General features: G+C 41.5%; 3 protein-coding genes across 3 annotated transcripts in view; 1 reads left to right on the top strand and 2 right to left on the bottom strand.

Annotated features, from left to right (window-relative positions):
• The window catches only part of dhrs11a (dehydrogenase/reductase 11a), a 20,435-nt gene extending 8,862 nt beyond the window's left edge, over positions 1-11,573 (top strand). Inside the window, exons 2-7 of the mRNA XM_014019638.1 lie at positions 7,372-7,581; positions 8,578-8,672; positions 10,484-10,613; positions 10,709-10,801; positions 10,882-10,947; positions 11,037-11,573. Coding sequence (XP_013875092.1) covers positions 7,372-7,581; positions 8,578-8,672; positions 10,484-10,613; positions 10,709-10,801; positions 10,882-10,947; positions 11,037-11,078 — 636 coding nt within the window. The 3' untranslated portion in view covers positions 11,079-11,573. The remainder of the gene's footprint in view (positions 1-7,371; positions 7,582-8,577; positions 8,673-10,483; positions 10,614-10,708; positions 10,802-10,881; positions 10,948-11,036) is intronic.
• A 585-nt stretch (positions 11,574-12,158) lies between these two features.
• Positions 12,159-21,512, bottom strand: part of si:ch211-283g2.1 (sodium- and chloride-dependent GABA transporter ine) — an 11,229-nt gene continuing 1,875 nt past the window's right edge. The window contains exons 4-13 of the mRNA XM_014019636.1: positions 20,644-20,776; positions 20,427-20,561; positions 20,249-20,352; positions 20,045-20,169; positions 14,112-14,224; positions 13,904-14,044; positions 13,737-13,836; positions 13,560-13,660; positions 13,316-13,483; positions 12,159-12,917 (exon numbers count right to left, since the gene is read on the bottom strand). Of these exons, the coding sequence (XP_013875090.1) occupies positions 12,768-12,917; positions 13,316-13,483; positions 13,560-13,660; positions 13,737-13,836; positions 13,904-14,044; positions 14,112-14,224; positions 20,045-20,169; positions 20,249-20,352; positions 20,427-20,561; positions 20,644-20,776 (1,270 nt within the window). The 3' untranslated portion in view covers positions 12,159-12,767. The remainder of the gene's footprint in view (positions 12,918-13,315; positions 13,484-13,559; positions 13,661-13,736; positions 13,837-13,903; positions 14,045-14,111; positions 14,225-20,044; positions 20,170-20,248; positions 20,353-20,426; positions 20,562-20,643; positions 20,777-21,512) is intronic.
• LOC106525406 (uncharacterized) lies at positions 14,680-15,883 on the bottom strand. Its single transcript, XM_014019637.1, has 2 exons — positions 15,555-15,883; positions 14,680-15,315 (listed from the first exon to the last, which is right to left on the bottom strand). Exons 1-2 carry the CDS (start codon positions 15,687-15,689, stop codon positions 14,785-14,787), a joined length of 666 nt encoding a protein of 221 aa, XP_013875091.1. The 5' UTR covers positions 15,690-15,883; the 3' UTR covers positions 14,680-14,784.

The raw sequence follows: 21,512 nt of genomic DNA, 5'->3' as shown, positions 1-21,512 counted from the left end.
CCCTTTGAGGGCCTTCTGCAGGTGAAAAATGCAGTAAGACAAGAAGTCCTGTCCAATTATGGCAGGCCATTTTAACATAAAATCACCTTCGTCTGACCATCTGTAATTACAGTTCAAGATATTTCAAACGTAATTATGACTAGTTCGAATTACATTTTTAGATATCTGAATTAAGAAATTGTGCGTGAGCCTCCATGCTGCCACTTAGCTGTCCAAACAGTTGCCTGCAGAATATTGGGTGGCTGCAGTGACAGGCCATAAATTATCCGTGTTTTTTCATTAATGTTGAGCTGCAGCTAAAGATTTTAAGGCTAGTGACTCAGTAGGGTTAAATGCCTTTTGGCTACGTAAATCTGTGACGTTTTGACTAGTCAGAATAATTATTCAAGATATCTTAAATAGAAAAGCCATCTAGATGAAAACATTCAAGATATCTAATTAATTTGGAGTTATCTTAAAAGGAAACGTGTCTAGTCAAAATTACAGTTCTGGATACAGTATCTCTACAGTGCGTTAGTTTTGCCTAGTCGTCATTTGCTTTCAAGATATCTGCATTTTAATTTGCACTAGTCAAATATTTAATAGTAAGATCTAAAAATGCATTTACGATATCTTGAATAAAGATGTCATTTAGGATATCTTTAATTAGAATTATGACTAGTCAGAAAAAAAAGATATCTTCAATGCCAGTAATGGCTCGGCAAAAGTATCTGACTGTATTTTTGACTAGTCGCAATTCCTTCCAGGTTTCTTGAATGGTACATCTGACGTCATTTATACATGTCAAAATATAATTAGAGATATCTTAATTGTTCAATGTGTTTGGTCATAAAACAGTTTCAGATATCTGGAATGTAAGTGTGGTAAAGTCGATTTTATGGTGAAATGGTCTGCCATAGACCCATGCTGTTGTTGAGGTAATGTGTCCATCGTGTGCCTTTGGTGAGCCGGCATGTACAGTTTGTTTTGCATACTGTGTGTTGTTGTAGCAGCAGATCAGCTGGTTTAACTGAATCTGTACAGAAAAAAAGAGAACAGTAGGAACCCTCCCACCGTGAGCGTGGGAGGGTTAATTCTAACACAACTGCAGAGCCAACACAGTTCATCAAGTTGAATATCTAAAAAAAGAAAAAAAACAAACATGAGAATGAATCAGAATTGATTCTTTTCTTCTTCAGCTGAAGCCAAATTGGATCCGTCAGTTGATGTCGGTCTGATTTTGGGAACAATTTGCTGTCAACTCGCAGCTCAGCACTGAATACACCAAAGCCTCTTGGTTGGCACACTTGAAAAGGTTTCCAACTTGGACTATTTCACATCAACACTGCATTTAATGAAGCTCTGCAACATGTATTGTTTTTATTTTTGTCTCTGGCTACGTTACGATGAGCTCAACACTTTTGGATTAAATCATGAAGAAAGATATGCTTGCATCACTGTTTTAACCATAAACAACAGAACTGGAACCAATTATTAAAAATACAAATGCATTGTGCTACCTTGTTGTATACAGGTCTAGCATTGTTTTTGGACTATTTAGTTTGGAAGAAAAAAACTGATTTTGTTGTGTTGTTACACAACACTTGGCTACTTCTACTATCTTTAGACAATCTGTCTTAAAAAAAACCTTTTCATCTGAGCCAGGTTCACACACATTTTTACTTTGCTGTGTTTTTTTCTTTGTGTGTGTGTGTGTTATTACTCCACATTATCTCCTTCTCTGATTAGACCGTCTCACAAGGTGTGTTGTAAAACCTCTCCGTTCAACATTTATACCTTGTGTTTAGTGTTTCACTTTGAACAAGAGGTAATTGCACAACCTTCATCTCTGCTCTGCTGCAATCCTGTTTTACAGCCTGCCGTCATCTTTGACCCTCTTGTCTGCGTCGCTCTGTAGGTGAAGCTTGAAMGGGACCTTTCTTATGTTGGGAAATTTTAGTTGAGATGGATGGTGACTAAGAGAACTGCTCCTGCTCTCTTTAGTACTGTATATTAAAACAAGTTGAGAGCTAAATATTCTTTAAAATCTCTGTAAATGATCCATTTTCTCACTCTTCTTGTGTTTCGCTTTCTTATTGCCAACCTTCTCCTCCTTTTTGTGTTCTTTGTCCTCACTTTACATGATAACTTACCAGTTTCAGTCATGAGGAGAGATGTTATGACAGCTTAATTGTTTTGTGTTAAGGTGCTTAAAATTAAATAACGACATGAGAAACTGGGTGAAATACTGTGTAGTTGTATACATTTTTAAACTACATTATAGTTTATTTATTTATTTGTTTGTTTTTTCCTCCTTTTTTGACACCYGCCAGTCTTCTCAGAGAGTAAGAGGCGGCGCAGCGTCCCATAACACAATCTCTCTTTTGTTTGAGAGAACAGAACCCGACACAAATGTAATTTCTCAGCTTTCTCTGCTCCCAGCTGCTGCCTTGTGCTATCGATCTGTCTCATCACTTCAATCTCTGCCTTGAGCACTTGAGCATCTTTTATTTTTATCTCTCTCTGCCTCTCCGATGACTGGTTTTATCGTCTGTTTGTTTTTAACCGCCCCCATGTTGGTGATTGATGAGCACGTGGTGATGTGGAGGACGATGATTTCCCCTTTCACCAGACGCCCTGCAAAGTTATTTTCCAAACTGATCTTTCAGTGTTTTTTTTTTTCTTTTCTGTACTACCAGTAGAATTTTTGATGAATGAATTTACCACACCTGTCACGGATATCATTTATATATCAGTTTTATTGCTTACCTTGGACGACAGGTTTTAATGTTCCTGCTGTAGGTGTGGCCAGTATGAGGGCTGGAATCGTACCAGAGCACGATGCCAGAACACACCTACACACACACACACAGATTCACAGCCTGACACTTCCTGCAGCCTGGCTTCCCTCTAAAAACATGAATCTCTCCATCAGGTCGGCCGGCTTGTTCAGTCCTGCCTGGGCTCTTGTCCCAAAAGGGTTTCAGACAAGTGTGACCTAAAGAGCTTTGGTCTGATTGGAGTTCTGATGCTTTTGAGACATGATAGCAGCTGAACACACCAGTGACCACAACCTCACATGACAGTTAATGGACACAAGGAAAGAGTGTGCATTTACAACAGGAGTAGTAGGACTTGTTGTGGGTTTCGCTGAAGTGTTTTCAGTGTTAGAGCCTTTTGACGGCCTTGTTCAGATAATGATCTCTCTGTGGATAATCCCACTTAAACAGTTTAGAGGAACAACAGCTAAATCTGCACGTTCTAAGTGTTGGAACAGTCCATGTATCTCATCTATCTGATAAAACCAAAATGATCTTTTAATTAAATTAGGACCAAGCACAAGATTCTCAAGCTGTGGTTGTGTCGTGGCATCAAACATTTACTAAAAAGTTGCACTCTGCACAAGAAAGTCAACTTTGTGTTGCAACTTTTATCATTTTATGTCCTTACCCCTTACTGTTAAAAACATTAAGGTACCCCTGTGATAACTCGCAGGATAAAGTGTTGCCAACTCAGAACTATTAGTAGCAGCCAATCTTTACAACATACACAATTTGTCCATGATGAAGGTCATGTACGTCTTTAAGAAAGGTGTGGTGATGCCTTTATTGGTTAATAATTAGAAACAATAAGATTCAGACGTTTCACTTTCTTTTAGTTACTCATATGACAATCTTGAATATTTTTATAACTCAATTTTTTTTATTTTAGATATTATTTCTCTTGTGCATAGTTTGATATTTCTGCTTGTGTTTTTATAGATTTTCCTTTAATGTTTGGCAGTAAGTGTGAAGCAGCTGGGATGAGTATCAGCTCCTCTAGGTTTGGGCAAAATCATATTGTGTGCAATTAATCGTTAAAAGAAAAAGCAGTCACCCATTAATATTTGACACTTTACAGTTACTGCAGTGAATGCCATGTGATGATGTATTTTTATCAGGCTTGCATGTGAGCCCAATGGCAGAAGCTAGCACAGAGCAGCTAAAGCTAACCCTACAAACTTGTTTAATCACCTAAAAATCTATTGATCGCCATTTTTATCAATATTGGCTAAATGTCACGATTAATTATGATAAATTTTTAATGCCAATATTGCTCAATCTTACAACAAAGCTATCATCTGAGAGGAGCTCAAGGAAGAGCCAATGCTCCACCTCCACATCAAAAAGAGTCTGCTGATTGGGTTCGAGCATCTGATTCATTGCCTCTTGGGCGCCTCCCTTTAGAGCAGTGTTTCCCAAAGTTGGGGTCGGGACCCAAAGTGGGGTCACGAAACATCAAGGTGGGGTCCTGAAAAGATTTTCTGAATTAATTACATTTTTGCCTTAGTTGTTACAAAGGAGTGAGGTTAGTGTATTTAAAATGGATAAATGTAGTATAAAAATATTGTTACTATGCCCAAGTTTAGTTGACCTGATACAAATGTTTATCATCCAAAAATAGTTGGGGGCACAGGTCTCTGCTACTGTTATTTTGTGGGTCAAAAGCTGAAAAGTTTGGGAACCACTGCACTTTGGTTCCCAAAGTTGGGCTTGGGACCCAATTATGGATCATGAAGCACCTTGGATAATCTCCAGAAATCAATTAAAGGGTAATAAAATAATTGCTGATGTAATATTTTCCCTGTAATTATTACAAAAACACAAAATAAGTATAAATAAGTATTTATATTTGTGTACAAGCTGTTTAGATTGTCAAAAAGCCTGTGTTTTTAGGGTTATTAACAAAGTTTGTGTACTCAGACCAGTAATATTTGGGGTCACAAGTTTTTGTCATGGATATTTTGTGGGTCAGAAGATAAAAAGTTTGGGAACCACTGCTTTAGAGGGTTCTGGTTAGGCTTGGGCAATATTGGCAAAAAAATTAATCACGATTAATTGTGGTGTTTAGCCGATAACGATTAATTTGACGATTAATCCCCTGGAGTCCCTGGACAGCCTTAATTTGTAGTCACATGACCAATTTAGTGGGAAAGATTTGCTCTTTGTAAAAATCTGTTCCAAATTGTGTGAAAATTACAGACTTCAGGCTACACATCATATTTTAAATTGCGTTGATAGATAAATAAATTACAGAACTTTATTTTTAATATTCATCATATTTGAAGCGAGGGGAGCACCGAGCGGACTGATCGAAGTAACCCCCAGTCCATCTGCCTGGTGGCATTAATCGTATTAATCGTCAAGTTGCCAAAAACTAATCGATTAATGTTTTTCTGACGATTAATTGCACACGATACGATTATGCCCAACCCTAGTTCTGGTCACGCCCCACTGGGATGAGACCCCAGGACAGACCAAGGACCTCACTGAGGATGGATGGATGGATGGATGGATGGATGGATGGATGGATGGGTGGATTGTTTCCAAAGTAGAAATTTAAAAACTACCAAGTTAATTGCAGCTAAAAATAATGACAACAGTTTGTAAGTGTATTGGTGTTAATTTGCCACGTTAGGGAGCGTTTTCTAAAAGAGCCTAGAATGTTTATGTCCCAGTTTTCATAGCAACTGTGCTTCACCTCATGTGACCCATAATTTTTACATACTATCACCATATTTCAATACTGTGGTAAAATGAAATACCTTCTTTCTGCCCAAGCCTATTCTTTCTTTACATCTCATAAAAATGATCAAATACACAGTTTTAGACAAACAGAATACTTCTATTTACTTTTTGAATTGATTTTATTCTTTTGTTGGGGAAGATTCTCTCATGACCAGGCTGTTGGAGTGCATCGTTTCTGTGGGCCGCCAGCCCTGCCTTCATCACCCACGCTGCCTCCTGTTTCGCTGGCTGGCAGGACGAGCCCGTCACATGACTGAGGCAGCCGTGCCACGCGTGGAGATCTGTGTCAGGTTTTATCCTAGCTGACGTGGCTGGAGTGCTGCCTGCTCTGTCTGTAAGAAGCTCAGTCCAGCTGTACCCCATCAGGCTTTTAGTCACATCTGGAGTCATGATTTTAATAGTTCAAGAAGACAGAACTTCAGTCAACTCATTAAGACTTGAATATTTCATTTCTTGTTTAGAGGTCGCTGCAGGCCTTAAAGTGTTTTTTTAATATGCAAAAAAAAAAAAAAAACAACAACATTTAAAACAATGCAACCATTAGCTGAATTAACTTAGTCTTCTTCTTTACTTTTTGCCTCTACACCTGTGTATGCAGGGCAAGAGTGTCAAACTAATTTTCACCGAGGGCCACATGAGCATTATGGTGGTCCTCAAAGGGCCAGTTATAATTAACGTCAACTAGTTCCTGTTTAACTTTGACTAAACACAAAACGTCACATTCCTCGTCTCATTGCTACGGCTGTGCACCGCTAACGAACAATTACTGAGCTCTATGTGGTTTTTCCTGCATAAAAACAGTTTCAATGTGTTCTCTTATAAACACTGAAAAGTACAACGTGTACGACTGACTAAATGTGAAATAAAAATTCAAATATGGCTATGAGAGCTGAGTAATACTTTACAACTGCAAAAAATAAAAATATTTGCTGAAGAACAGTCGGTCATTGTTTCAGAACGTTTGGCAACCCTTCATAGATTTCTTTGTATTTTTGGACTACATCGTTTTACTTCTTCCTCTGCACTGTTTAACTCTCTGTAATTAGTTTTTTATATTTTTTATTTTATCAATTTTTATTTATTGTCCCGTCGCCGAGGCGGGGGGCTTTGAAATGCTCTCTGTCTGTCCATCCGTGACGGAGGATATCAGTGACGGTTGGCGTCAAGTTCTATCTTGTTTGTATTTTTTCTTTTTTGTTTCATACTCGTACAAAAACTCCCTGAGGTTCACTTTGTAAATTGTGAAAATGTTATCACTATAAATGTGAAATAAATAATGCATAAATACTCATAAAAGTAAAAGTAAGAGAGTTTTACTCACTGTTGAGTTGTGGTGAGTAGCTGCCGTTTTCAATTCTGAACCCTCCCACTTTCTGACAGGGAATTCCCACTTCCTAGTAAAAGCAAAAGCAGCTGGTGAAAATGCAGTGAAATGGAGATTATAGGGTGAATTTTGCCAACCTACCTACCTTTGATCCTGTGCAGCTCCACCTTGTGGTGGGATGCTGTCATTTCATGAGTAAAATGATCATGGAAGATGTAGTTTATGGTCCATCCTGGCTTTAAAGCAGCTTATTTTAATTCATTAATACATCTTTGAAACACTTGTGGGCCACATAAAATGCTGTGGTGGGCCACATTTGGCCCGTGGGCCTTGATTTTGACATGTGGTGTAGGGTGTGTTTATTATGGTGCTATATAAGTTGATCATTGCTAGCTTTCACCTACCCTTGTTTGTGCAGATTGGGTTTTTTTCTGTTTCTTTTATTTGTTATAACATATTGTATGAATTTCAGTTTCTTGTGTTTTGTGTGTTTTTTTCCAGAAGCTGGCAGCAGAATGTCAGAGTGCAGGCTACAGTGGCACACTGATCCCGTACAAATGTGACCTGTCCAACGAAGAGGAGATCCTGTCTATGTTCTCGGCCATCAAGACGCTGCACAAGGGAGTGGACGTGTGCATCAACAACGCTGGGCTGGCTCACGATGAACCTTTGCTCAGCGGGAAGACGGAGGGCTGGAGGAACATGATCGATGTGAGTGAATGTGGACACACAGAGTTATAAGAGATTTGAGGTCATGCAGTAAAAAGTATTTTGTTGTTAAAAGGAGTGTTGGAGCTTCTCTTGTTCTGTTGATTTTCTGGCTGCTCAAACAGAAAAGCGGGATTTGAATGAAGTCCTGTTTGTTGTGCTCTTTTTATTTTTCATTTTTGTAACTGTATTTATGCCTAACCCAGACATTTTCCCTAAAACTAACCATTACTGGTCTGTAGTTAACCCTAACCTGAACCAGAACTTAAGTCACACCATACCTCTAAACCTAACTAGTAAACCACAGCAGAGCTGCAAACATAGTGAGGACTGGGAAAAGGTCCTCACTTTGTTGATTTAAAAAACCTAACATGGTCCTCGCTCTGTAGGCAAAACAAGTACACACACACACAGCTTTTCTCCTCACACACAAGCAGCTTCGTTGGCACCAACAAACAGCTCTGGCACAGCGGAGGCAAACTAAAGAAAGCCGGCACTATTTCTCTCGTCGAAACTTAACATTTTGATTCATTGAGCTCTTGACCACTGAAAGCCCCCCCTCCTCTTCTAAGTCTTTGTCTCCAGGGTCCAGCATTTGTGACGCTCGCCCATCTGTTGTCATGGCAGCCCACTTGTACGCGTACAGTGGTGTATTTTTAGCTTGTGTTTAATCTGTGTGCTGACCTTGTTTGGTCACCTCCCCCTATCTTCCTACCACGCTCAGCATTAACCTGCTGTTTGTCAGTGTCACTAAGAGAAGCTTAGAGGCCACAAGCTGGACAGGAACAACAGGTTCATGTGGTTTAAGGCGCCGACTCTGTGAACAGCAGTCATCTGAACAGACGCTGACTCGTCACCTGGAAGACTTAACGAGACTTAACTTTTTTTTCTTTTATTATACAAATAATTAAAAGTTTACCAACGTTTTGAACCTGTAGACTGGTCTACTCCTTTTATAGATGCTGAAACAGCTGACAGCAGTTTTCTCTCCCTCTGCAGGTGAACATCTTAGCCTTGTCTATCTGCACCCGCGAGGCCTACAAATCGATGAAAGAGAGGAATGTGGACGATGGCCACATCATCAATATTAATAGGTAACAAGCACTCAGTAAATCTGAGAACAAATGTACCGTTTGTTTGAGCTCAATAGAACGTGGCTCCTTCTAGTTCAGTGTTGGTTTTATTGACTGTGTGTGACGACGCTGTGTTTATGGGATGACGCTGTAATCAGAAGCTTTTGGGCACGCTTTAAGACACACATCAGAAGAAATCATTAAATTTTGACCTAATTAGGTCCACATGCAAAGCAGTGGTAGGATTTTAAATGATTTAATTAGCAAGGAGCCTTATGTCTTTAACAGACACCAGAGGGCGTAAGTATTGGTGTCACAAGTGGAAGGATGGTGTTATCAGGCAGTTGCCAGAGGGTCCAAAACACAGACAGAAGGTCGACACTGGATGCCTCGTAGATACACTAGATGGGTTTTTATGGGTCTGGTTGGTCATATCGTCCAGTTGTCCATCATGGGACGTACAGATGTCACAATGGCTTCAGGGCAGCATTCACGCACAACGTGAAGGTTCTGGTCACCTAAGACRGACCACATGAAGACAGGATTGTCACTTTGTGAATGCTTGCCATACAGTCACAAGTATTAGACTCAACTGTTTTATGATTTGAATTTAAAGTTTTAAAGTTGACCTATAAGGCCCTGAATGGACAGGCTCATGTAGACCTGTCTGACCTGCAGCCTTACATCMTCCACAACCCTTAGATCCAATAATCATTTGCTTTTAGTTGTCCTGAGGTCCAGGCTGGTCCACAGAGGTCAGGTTTTTTCAGTTGTAGCTCCTCACTGACGTTTAATGCAGCATGAGTTGACACTGATTAAATTTCTTAATAGTTTTGTTTGTTATCATGTTTTTAACTTTTAGAATTGTTTTATGCACTATTATATCAAGTACCGTTTTGTATTGTTGTTTGATTTGTGTGAAACACAAAACCTGGAGGCATGGACTGATGAAGCTGTGAGCTGATGCTGAGTGGTGTTGGATCATACATAGTGATAAATGTTAGTCCTTCATCACCAGAGTTGACCCCTGTGTGTGTTTACGGTGGTGCAGAGAGGAGAGGACCAGTCCTGCCAGTGTTGTGGAGAGCCACAGGGTTTGACTCCAGGTCACCTCAGGAGACCCGGACTGCACGTCCCCGTCAGTGACATGCTGCCTCCACACGTCTCCCCCGTCAGGAGATTTAATCACCTTTTATTTAAACAGGAAAATCCCATTGAGATCACAGATCTCTTCTGCAAGGGAGGCCTAGGCCCAGAGAAAACCCATGCATGAAAACATGCAAAGTCCACACAGAAAGACCCCAGGTCTGAATCAGGGATCGAATCCAGGACCATCTTGCTGCGAGACATCAGTGCTAACCACTGAGCCGTCGTGCTGCCCGATGGTGTAACATATTGCTGTCTTTAACAGACAGTACCTGTCCACACATGTTGAAGTTCGTGGATGATGTTTCCCTGAACAAACCTGTTGATCTACTGGATCCTGAGGTTCAGTTACCACAGCTGTGGGTCGACTTGCAGCAGAACAGGATAGAGCTACTGCAGGACTCACCACTTCTTGTCCCCAGGCCCAGAGGGCTGTCACACCCTGCTAACAATGTACTTCAACTACCAACCTGTTTGATCATTGCAATACGACCTCTGCATACATGAGGAGTTCCCATGCAGTTATTGAACTTTTCTACTGGGTTTGTTAAACAAAGGAAAAAAGAAACACTGAAGCAGGTGAACAAAGTCAGGGATCAACAGTTTTTATGTCTTATTTGTTCTTGAGTTACAGTGGAGAGAAAAAAACTTTACACTCATATTTCTCACYCCCCCACCCCTCACAGCATGGGCGGGCACCGAGTTGTGCCGAGCGCCGAYGAGCATTTCTACTGTGCCACTAAATATGCTGTGACTGCCCTGACTGAGGGGATACGGCAGGAGCTGCGAGAGGCCAACACGCACATCAGAGCCACAGTGAGTGAAGCTGCACGAAGGCCGGCGGCGGCACGTGGACTCCCCCAACGTCTGTTAATCTGAACACAGTCACTGAGGTGAATCTGTCCTTGCAGTGCATTTCTCCTGGAATCGTGGAGACRGAGTTCGCCTTCCGACACCACAACAGTAATCCGGAGAAAGCAGCTGCAGTTTATGAGACCATGAAAGTAAGCTTTTTTTTTCCAGGGGTGGTTTTTATCACAGAGCGGTGCTTTAATTACAGCTTTTATCAAATTTGTTATTTTAGTGTTTGAAAGCAGAGGACGTAGCCGGCACAGTCGTGTTTGTCCTCGGAGCCCCTCCTCACGTCCAGGTACCCCTCCCTGTCAGGACGCTCCTCTGTTCTGCATTCAGATTCAGATGCTTTGTTTTTTTTTAAATCGTCTTTTTGTGTGTTTTTAGATAGGAGATGTGCAGATGAGGCCTGTGGAGCAGGTGTCGTAGCAGCCAGCGCTGGAAGCTGCAGGACACAAACAGCAGCCACCGTGACTCCTTAGCGGCCTCTGCTGGCGACGTGGATTAGACGACAGGCGGGGTTGATCGCGACATGTCGAGGTCTGCAGAGGCGTGACCAAGGAGAGCCCGGAGCTTTTTAAAAGTGGCTGCGCTGGTGGGGAAAGGATGGGCGTGGACTCTGTAAAACCACTATGAAAATACTACTGAACGCAGCGGGGGTCCCGAAGGCAGCCGACACTAAACCACAGCAGGAACAAATGATCAGAGTTGCTGCTGAGCCACGATCTGCACGGTTATCACCTCAGAGGGAAGACTGTCCTTGATTGCACTTTTTAGTCTCGTTTATTTTTATTTTTTATTTTATGTGTAGGTCACTTGACATGTTATTAAAATTTTATTTGAAGGAKTAATTGTTTATAAGTAAACATTTTCTTTTATTTTTTTTAAATACAAATGTTAACTTTTCATAACATATATCTTTGGTCTTGCATAACTAATACTTGAAGATGTTATGTCATACCTACTGTGAGCTACCATATATGGTCTGTCCTTCCTGCTTCATCGTTAACCATAGGATTTCACACCCAGTTTGTTTGGATCTACAGGGGTTAGACAGTGAAACTGAAACACCTGGTTTTAGACCATAACATCCCTTTCAGACAGCTTCCTCTTGCGTCCACAGTTAATCCTGTTGGATGTGGTTGGTCCTTCTTGGTGCTATGCTGACATTACCCTGGATACTGTGGCTCTTGATACATCACAAAGACTTGCTGTCTTGGTCACAGATGCACCAGCAAGACGTGCACCAACAATTTGTCCTCTTTATCTCTGGTATGTCACACATAATGTTAAATGCATTGCAGTATTTTGAGCAAAACTGTGCTCTTACCCTGCTAATTGAGCCTTCACACTCTGCTCTGGTGCAATGTGCAATTAATGAAGATTGACCAGGCTGGTCCAGTTTAGCCACAAAACCTCCCACACTAAAATGACAGGTGTTTCAGTTTCATTTGCCTCCTTTACAAGTTGTCAGGGTACGTTTAAAGAAATAAATAGGACTTCTTCTTGTTTTTTAGGCACACTGGATTGTTCAGTCCACCTTTCTGCCTGTTATTCAGCACTTTGGATTCAGTTTTGAGGATTTCTGTAAAGGAAAATAAAACTGCACATGTATGCCTTCCAGCATGTACCCTTCTGTCAGAAAACTCTCACTCATGAATAAATGAATACAGTTGTCATGACTCGTGCCAGACTTTTTTTGTGTGTGGGATTGGACCATGATGGCAAAATAAAAACCCCACCCACAGAAATTGTGCACTTGGTTTTTATTATATCTTACATGTCTTACAGTTAAATGACCCATGCTCCTGTTTGAAGCAGAGCTGACCATTGGGTGGCGCTCTCTGCAAAGTAAAGTCTAAATAAAGGCGGTGAAAGATGTACAGACTTCTCTTTGATTTGATCCTAAAGAGTCACACAACCAATAATAAACATTAAACTCATAAAGGCAGTGGTTTTATCTGCATGGCAGATACGCAGCAACAGATTTTCACAATCATGTAAATCATTTTTTGTAACCTACTCCTGTTCACACCAGAAGTGTAAGATTGACGGTTAATGTTGTTTTTTGATCATCTGAAGACCACCAAGTATTTGTGCAAAAACAACATGGATGTGTCAGAAGTGTGTCTCCAGAGGTTTTTCAGGTAGGATCGTTTTGGGGCTGATAACGGCAACATCTGGTTGTCCAGCTGTTCCTCCCCTCTCATAATATGGAGTCTTTGATTTTTCATCCAGGGTGAATGGTGTGATGGACAGTTTCAGTTTCTGTAAAGAAAAGAAAATAAATAAATACCAAACCCAGCAGTAAATCTACAACAGAGAGTGGCTAATAAAATTATCAAGGTGTTGCATCCAGACTTTAACCTGTAATCTAGTGAGTTTTAGGTTATATCTTGATTTGTATTTACAGATGTGACCTTTTAGACAACAAATCCTGTGACATCTTTTAAATACCTCTAAATATTGTTCTTCTTAGTCAGAATGTAACTACAGGCATCTTAAATTCCCATTCATGGTGATCAAAATGCAGAATTTCCTAGATAAAACCCATTTTTWGATATTTACATGGAATTAAAGTCAAAGCTGATTTTACGTGAAAATGGCCTGCCACAGCAGGGGTTTGTATGAGCCCCACTGACCTTTCAGTCATGGTTTTAAATCACCTGTATGAATGAGCCAGGTAGGACCCACAAAGTGTGAAGAGCGGCTAAAGGAATCCAGATGATGGAGGCGAGGGCGATGACCCAGCCCACGCCCTGAGCCCAGGGAGGGAAGACGTAGTTCTCGTAGCGGGCGGGTTTGAACTGGATGATGGAGAAGATCAGAATGACCTGGCACAAAGAAACAGAGTTTAAAGCYAAGTTGTTACACAGTTTGAGGGAAAAAAAAAAGAACCCGTTAACCTACAGTAATCAGCACAGGATCCACTATCAACCAGCAAAACCTGAAGAAGATGTTCGGTTTCCTTCCAGTCATCTCTTCTAAGTTGTTGGAGAGTCGCTTCACGCCTGGAAATGGTCCTAAAACATGTCAAGATGTGTCCAATAAACAGATTACCATTTAGGCTGAAGCTGCGCATCTCACCATAGCTCCAACAGATGGCAATGATCTCAAAGAACGCCAGAAACATGATGGACACGATGGCGGTGTAGTGGTCCATCAGTTGGAAGACATAGATCCCCACCTGGAAGGAGACGCACGCTGAAAGGTTTGGGCCACCCCTTGGTTATTCTGCAAATCACAGTGTTTACCTGCATGACTAAAGGGATTCCAAACAGGAGGGCCACGCCACAGACTGCAAGCACAAAGAGCTCCTTCCGCTTGAAGACTTTGATCAGACGGTGGTAGAACTCATCCATGAGGCTGGTCACCATCACGTCGACCATTGCAAACTGACAAAACAAAATCTAGTCACACAGCTACGGTTTCTGTTACAAACCAGATKTCCATCCTTCCTACCTCACTGTCCAGCCCCAGGCACAGCAGCATGAAGAAAAACATGACCGCCCAGAGCTGAGCCACCGGCATGCTGGCAAAGGCCTGCGGGTAGACCACAAAAACCAGTCCTGGACCTGGGTACACGTCGGACACGGAGGTCAATTATTGTTCTTAATTTTGACTTTGAGTATAATTGATTCATTGCATTCAGGACATTTTAACTTGTCTGCAGTGGCAGCTAGTTAATTTTTCTCCAAAATGGACACATCTTAAAAAGCAAACCTGTACTAATTCGTATCACTCTGGTGTATTTGTTAGAAGTGCGCTGATTAATCTATCAGCACCAATTCTTTAATTTTGGAAATCGGGTTTTTGCTCTCATCTTCCTCCACAAAGATCTGAAAATCAGGCAGTCCCCTTTACCTCTGCTGTGAGCACCATCTAATGTCCAGTTAAAACTATTTGTATTGTTTCAAGGTTATTTCTCAATGTACTTTAATAAAAGACTGGAACATTGAATTTGTGACCATAACACCCGACACTGTTAATCATTTTAAAAATTGCTATCGGCAGGTCAGACGATATAAAGATCAGTGATCGACCGAAAACTGAAACTGGTGTACACCTTGTATTTAATAAACAAACAAAAACAATACAATCAATAAAAAAAAGCAGCATCATGGCAGGTAGTGTTTCATTTTTTATACATGAATTTTGCCTTTCGGTCCTCCAGAGAAGCAAATTGCTCGATGACTCTGTGATTAAAGTCAGGGATGTTTTTGACAAGATTCTGCTCTATCGAGAGCATGGCCAGTGCATTGAGACGGTCCTGTGACACCGTGTTCCTGAGGAAAGTCTTGATCCTATTTATGGTKGAGAAGCACCTCTCAGATTCAGACGTGGTCATCGGAGTCGTGATCAGAATCTTCAGCAGGGTCACGGTTTCTGAGAAGGTGTCCTGCAGGTTGTTCCCCATGAAGAGCTGGTGCAGAGCCACTGCACCACTGCAGCTCCTGAACTCCTCCAGGCTGTAGATGAGAGCCAGTTCAGTCTTCAGCTTGGCTTTGTTCAGCATTGGGTAGGCCTCTACGGTGGTCTTCAGTTCCTCTTCGGGGAAGTTGTCCATATAATGTGGGAACTTGTCTGCTGTCAGCAGTGTAGCACTGATCAGGTGCTTTGTGAATGAAAATCTGTGACTTATATGGTTCAGGACCGAGTCACAAACCTAAAAAAATAAATAAATGCACAAATTTAATTAAATATTATGAGTGAGCTTTCTAGTATATAATATTTAATATATGAAGAAAAAACTAGCAGCAACCCTTGTTTTAATTTATCAGCCTCATTTTAATTTATTGTGAGATTAATTGATTTATTGCAACAGACCTATATTATATTATATTATATTTATTATATTATATTATATAAACAAACATTGCAAAAGACATTTAGCRTTCATCTCACCTCTATAGCCACCCTCTGAAGATCACGTGGGCCCATTGTGCGGCGTTTTTTGTACAGCTGAGACACACCGACATTGTGTTCTCGACAAAGCGTAGGGAGGAAACCTCTGAAAAGAAGCAAGGGAGAAAAGGTCATCTCTAGTTGCCAAGTAAAATAAGAAATATTAACTCGTTAAGCATATTAGAGGCGCCACATTTGCAAATTTTCACTAAATGTTCAATTAAAATGTTTAAAAATATATGTAAATATTAAATCTAAATGTAAAAGTTTAAATGCTGAAGTTCACGTTTAGGTGTTGAACGCAGCCTTTGCTGCTCAGCTCCAGTTATGACATCATCATCCTGAGACAACAACAATTGCTAACGATGCTAATGTTGCTAACTCTGCTAACGCTTTCCTACAAGACATCAAACTTGCAGTTGTGGCCGGTGTCTGAGCTGCACCTCAAACTGCCATACTGTTTTCAATAAACGTGTTTTGAATTTAAAATTTTAAATATCATCTTCAGCAGCAGCTAGCATTGACGTTTCATGATATTTTCAYGGTTCGATAATGCCATCACTGCAAATTTAGATTTAGGATTTGATGCTTATATCTATTTTTAACATTTAAATGTAACATTCAGTAAAAAATTGTAAAAATGTAAGTACAGGGAGCTAAATAATGAAAGTGTGTGACACTTTTTAAACATTTATTTTACACATTTTAATGATATGTCAGTAAAGTTAAACAGAACAYACACATTACCTGAGCTTTGTAATTTCGGCTGCGAACTGGTGCATGACTTCTTTAACAAAGACTGAGTGGATGGTCGGTCTCTGGAGCTGGCTGTAGAGACAGTCCACATGAGGCATGAGGAGATGGAAAAGTTTCAGGAAGAAGCTGAAGCTCTCGTCTTCCAACAGCCTCACAAACCCTCCCGCTTCCCTCACGGTGGAGGAATCAAACCCTCCCGAGTCCCTGATTGTTTCGAAACACTGGAGCAGGTCTTCTTTGTTCTCAAAAACCGTGTTCACGGCTCGGCTGTGGAAGTTCCACCTCACAGAGCTGGCCCTCGGGAGCCTGCGGGCCACCGCCCCATCGAGCACGCCAATTCTCTTTGGGGATTTGGAAAAAAAGGCGGCGAATCCAGCCAGGTCTGAGAAGAATCGACTCACTTCTGGGATGTGAGAAGTCACTTGTTGCACGACGAGGTTCAGCTGGTGAGCGTAGCAGTGAACATAGTGTGCATTTTCATACACATTTTGGACTTTCTTCTGCACACCACCTGTGGCTTCAGTCACACTTGCACTGTTGTAGGTTTGTGAAATGAGCTTGCTCTTCTGGCCGTTAGGGAGGATGGAGCTCAACCTATYCAGAAGAGCTGTGGCGATGGAATCTGCTGTGGCACTTTGTAGAGGGATGAACTCAAAAAACCTCTCCTGGACACAATGTAACTTATCAATGTAGCGGATCACAAGCACCAGCTGACACAGGGTGGAAATGTCTGCCGTTTCATCAGCCTGGATGGAGACAAAGTCTGAACTCYTAATTTCTTCAACGACRCACTCTTTCAGGACTACCAACATGCAGTCGAGGAGCTCATTCAGCACAGTCTTAGATGTTCCCTTAAACACAGTGGCAGTGTGGAGGTGCTCATGTAGGACTGCATCCAGTGACGCAACGAAATCCACCAATCCACTGAAGATACCYGGATTTTCTGAGGTTTCATTTTCRTCGTGRCCACGCAGGGCAAGTTCAAATGCTCCACAGAACTTGACACAGTCTATTATTTTAGACAGGATGTGTCTGTTTCTGTCCACCTCCTCGTTGTGYTTACGGATCCCAATCCTGTAGGCTCCATCTAGCTGAGCTGAAACGTTTGCTTTGCCAAGCATGGCTAATCTTAGTGCATTTTCCATGTGGATCCCAGTTTGTTCATGTTTCTTTGCCCTTTCTGAAAAATGCTTTAAATCAGTCGTGCCTCTCTTAGTCCACACTGGGTCAGCTCCTAACACTTCATAAAGGAGGCAGGGAAAACAAAACAAGGCATTAGCTTCGCTGCACGCKGTTAGCCAAGACTTGTTGGTAAACCAGGTCCTGGAAAAAGACCTGGTGTAAATCCGCCCTCTGTCTTTGGTCTGCTGCTCGATTTTGATGTCTGGGTGATCGGGTCCAAGCTCTTTCACTTTCAGCTTCTCCTGGTATGTTCTCTYCAGAAAAGGCTTTGTTTGAAGAGACTTAACTGAGTTGTTAAGCTGTTCCATTTCTTTCTTTCGACTGTCCAAATGAGTCGCGCGACCCGCGGCGTTACATATAAATAGCGCGTCCATCCACTTCCGGTACGTGGGTCGCACGAAAACTGCGCCCAGGAAGACTGCCTACTGCGCATGTGCAATAGGCGCGCTCACGTGACTTTGCACGTAAAAACACGCCCGATTTATGACCCCAACGGCTGGCCATAGATCGGAGCGTCGGAGCGAGCAGCCATCTTGTGCAGGGCAAGGAACTGTGCCTCATGCAGGAAAAGCCTGGTTTCTGAGCCTGAATTTGTGGAAGGAGGAATACCGTATRATGAAATTTAATMAGGGTGGGCTTGTTGRTCCTTCTCAGGAGACTGTCTGTGCTGAGACAGCTCTCCAGAACATTATCTCAGCAACAATTACAACTCTACAGCCAGTACTGTTRGCTGTAAAAGCTGAATATAGTAACGCGATGTGTTAACTTTAAGTCAGCACATCATTGGAACTCTGTTGGATACTGACAACCATTATTTTGATTTGATAGAGAAGTTCACACAAAAATGTGCCAATTTACACACCTCTGCAAAGAATGATGTTTCTAAAAGGGAGATAACCCACAAATAAAAGGCAAAAAACACCCCTAAAAAATGCATTTTACATGTTTTTTAATAGACACTTTCATAAAATAATCACCTAAGTACTTTTTAAGGAAACAAAAAACTTAACCATAAAAGTGTACCAACCCACGTTTTTTAGATCGCTCATAAACAGACCAAAGCATTGCAGTTCCTCTTCATAYAGACCCCAAATGAATGATTTAAATATGAAAAAGAAGGATTTATATGCATGATACATCTCCTTTAAGTTTATTTCAAGAAAAGACAGTGGCTAACTTTAAGTGAAAAACACTTCCTTTTTTACCCATGAAGGAACAATAATGTTTTGTTCTGATGCATCTCTTTAATGAAATGTTTCGCCTCTCCTCCAASASAYTTCTTCAGTCTGAGGAGTTTCAGGTGAACTCAGCCTTATAAGCACTGCCTCCACATGGTGGAAAAACAGGTTTGTTCACATGCAAATCCAAACAGAAACTCGTATCCATACATGTGGGAGTTTCAGAGAAACTGAGACGTTTATTTTCTAAACATGATGTTCCAGTGGCTTTCAAACCCCAAAACACAATATGGCAAATATTGGTTCACCCCAAAGATCAGGTTCCCTGGCACAAACAGAGTAAYRTTGTGTATGCTGTTAAGTGCCAGGAGGACTGTGATCAGTCATACAGTGGGGAAAAAAACAACCACTGGTCAAAAGAATGGGCCAACACAGACAAGCACCATCATCAGGACAGGACTCTGCAGGTTACACTCATCTACAGGCCAGGATTCTGCAGTTTACACTCATCTACAGGACAGGACTCTAGAGTTTACACTCATCTACAGGTCAGGAATCTACAGTTTACACTCATCTACAGGACAGGACTCTGCAGTTTACACTCATCTACAGGACAGGACTCTGCAGTTTACACTCATCTACAGGCCAGGATTTTGCAGTTTACGCTCATCTACAGGACAGGACTCTGCAGTTTACACTCATCTACAGGTCAGGACTCTGCAGTTTACACTCATCTACAGGACAGGACTCTGCAGTTTACACTCATCTACAGGACAGGACTCTGCAGTTTACACTCATCAACAGGCCAGCAGTCACTCTTTCAGGTATGAAGATGTTCTCATCCTTGATAGAGAAGAATGTTGGTTTGAGARAGGAGTAAAAGAAGCCATTTTTGTGAAGAAARACCGTCCATCATTAAACAGAGGTGGAGGACTCTGGATCCAGTTTTCCTCCTCCTACAATGCTGTATGACTCWGCTCCCTGTGAGCAAAAGGCATGAATCAGGGCCCCAACAATAGTCAGGTGATGGGRCACATGACCCTCTATGAACAACTGAGCTAATCAAGGCACTAACTACCTATTGTTTGGCTGATGGTCCTCTTTTGCATGTGACCAACCTGTTTGTCCACCAGGTGGAGGCAGTGCTCATAAGGCTGAGTTCACCTGAAACTCCTCAGACTGAAGAAGTCTCTTGGAGGAGGAAAGATGAAATGTTTCAATGAAAAATAACCCGTCCAGAAGACCTACTTAATTTTTTTATTGATTTTCAGTAGAAGGTTAAAATCATAAAAACAAAGCATAAATTTCCACCTAAATAATCCCAATGACCTGAACTAAAAAGCATCACTAATGTCTTTGTTTTTGTTATCTTACCGTCCACTGCCAGCTGGCTGACAGGAATGCCCTGCAGATATGACATGTATCCAAAGGCAGAGAAAATGACGAAGCCCGCCAGGATGCTGGTCAAAGAGTTGGTGATGGATATGAACAGCGTGTCCCTGAGGAAGAAAAGATGCTCGAGTGCTTTCCAACCACTTTGGTGATCATTATCATTTGCAGACAGAATGACTGGATTACTTGAGAACATTGTTGTTGAAGGAGTTGTAGCTGGACATGGCCAGGAGGGAGCCGAAGCCGATCCCAATGGAGTTGAAGATTTGAGCTGCAGCATTCACCCACACCTGAAAACAACAACAGCTGCATCACATGAGCCTGCTGCACCCGCTTTGCACTCCTCTCTGTTCCTCGGCCTGACCTCCACTGACAGCAGCTTGTCCCACTCTGGCACAATGAAGAAGGAGATCCCATCTGAAGCACCAGGGAGCTGCACGTTATTGATCAGCAGGGCGATCAGAATGACATACGGGAACAGGGCAGTGAAGTACACCACCTGCACAYAAACACAGGATCAGAAACTCTGTTCACTCCTTTCTGTCTGCTGCTCTTTTATTATTTTTTTTCTGCCCACTCACCTTGCCTGTTGATTTCACCCCCTTAAARATACAAAGATAAATAAGTATCCAGGCCAGGATGAGAATGAGGAAAAGCTCCCATCGCAGCGTCCCTGCCTCTTCTACTCCACTGGTCTGGCCAAGCATCTTATATCTTCAACGAAGGGGCAAAATGAAAAGTGTTCACAGTCCTGGGCATATATTATACTGTTCTAAAACTTCAAAATTGAGTGAATTCTCAATTTGATTCAAAGTACTGCACTTACTCAATCACTCTGAATTAAAAAGTATGACAAGACTTTRAAGCCCAAACTATATATATTCAGAAGCCATCAGTTATACAAGCTGCACTTGTGGACAATATAACATCATTCAGAGAAACACCCAGAAGGTCAAATACAACCCTGATGGAGTTGAGCAACTCTTGTCCAAACAGGACCACTATAAGCTGCACAGGGCTGGACTTCATGACAGAACAGTCAGGAAAATGAAGCATTGCTTTAAGATAAAATATATATTATTATCTGTGACCCCAGAACAAGTGAAGGAATGAGCTGTGATAAGACTAAAAATGTAACTTTTTGTCATCGAGGACCTGTCATCACACTGAGAACATCATCCGTACAGTGAAGCACGGGGGTGGCAGTGTCATGCTACAGGTATTTGATCAGCGTCAAAGAACAGATGGACTGAGCAAAACAAAGAACGTATTTAAGGAAACAAGTTTTAGTTTTTCGTGCTTTTGCGACTGAGACAGAATATCACCTTCATTAGAACAAACTTCCCAAGTCCATGTGTTGGAATCAAATTAAAAATTCATTTTAATTTCAGGCTGAAAGTCAACAAAATAAAAAAATCAGAGTGGTGAAATCTTACAACTTTCTTTATAT

This window comes from Austrofundulus limnaeus, unplaced genomic scaffold (genome assembly GCF_001266775.1).
Source record: "Austrofundulus limnaeus strain Quisiro unplaced genomic scaffold, Austrofundulus_limnaeus-1.0 Scaffold225, whole genome shotgun sequence".
NCBI lineage: Eukaryota > Metazoa > Chordata > Actinopteri > Cyprinodontiformes > Rivulidae > Austrofundulus > Austrofundulus limnaeus.
Note: the sequence above shows the minus strand (reverse complement) of the source record. Positions and strands in the feature narration are given on the sequence as shown.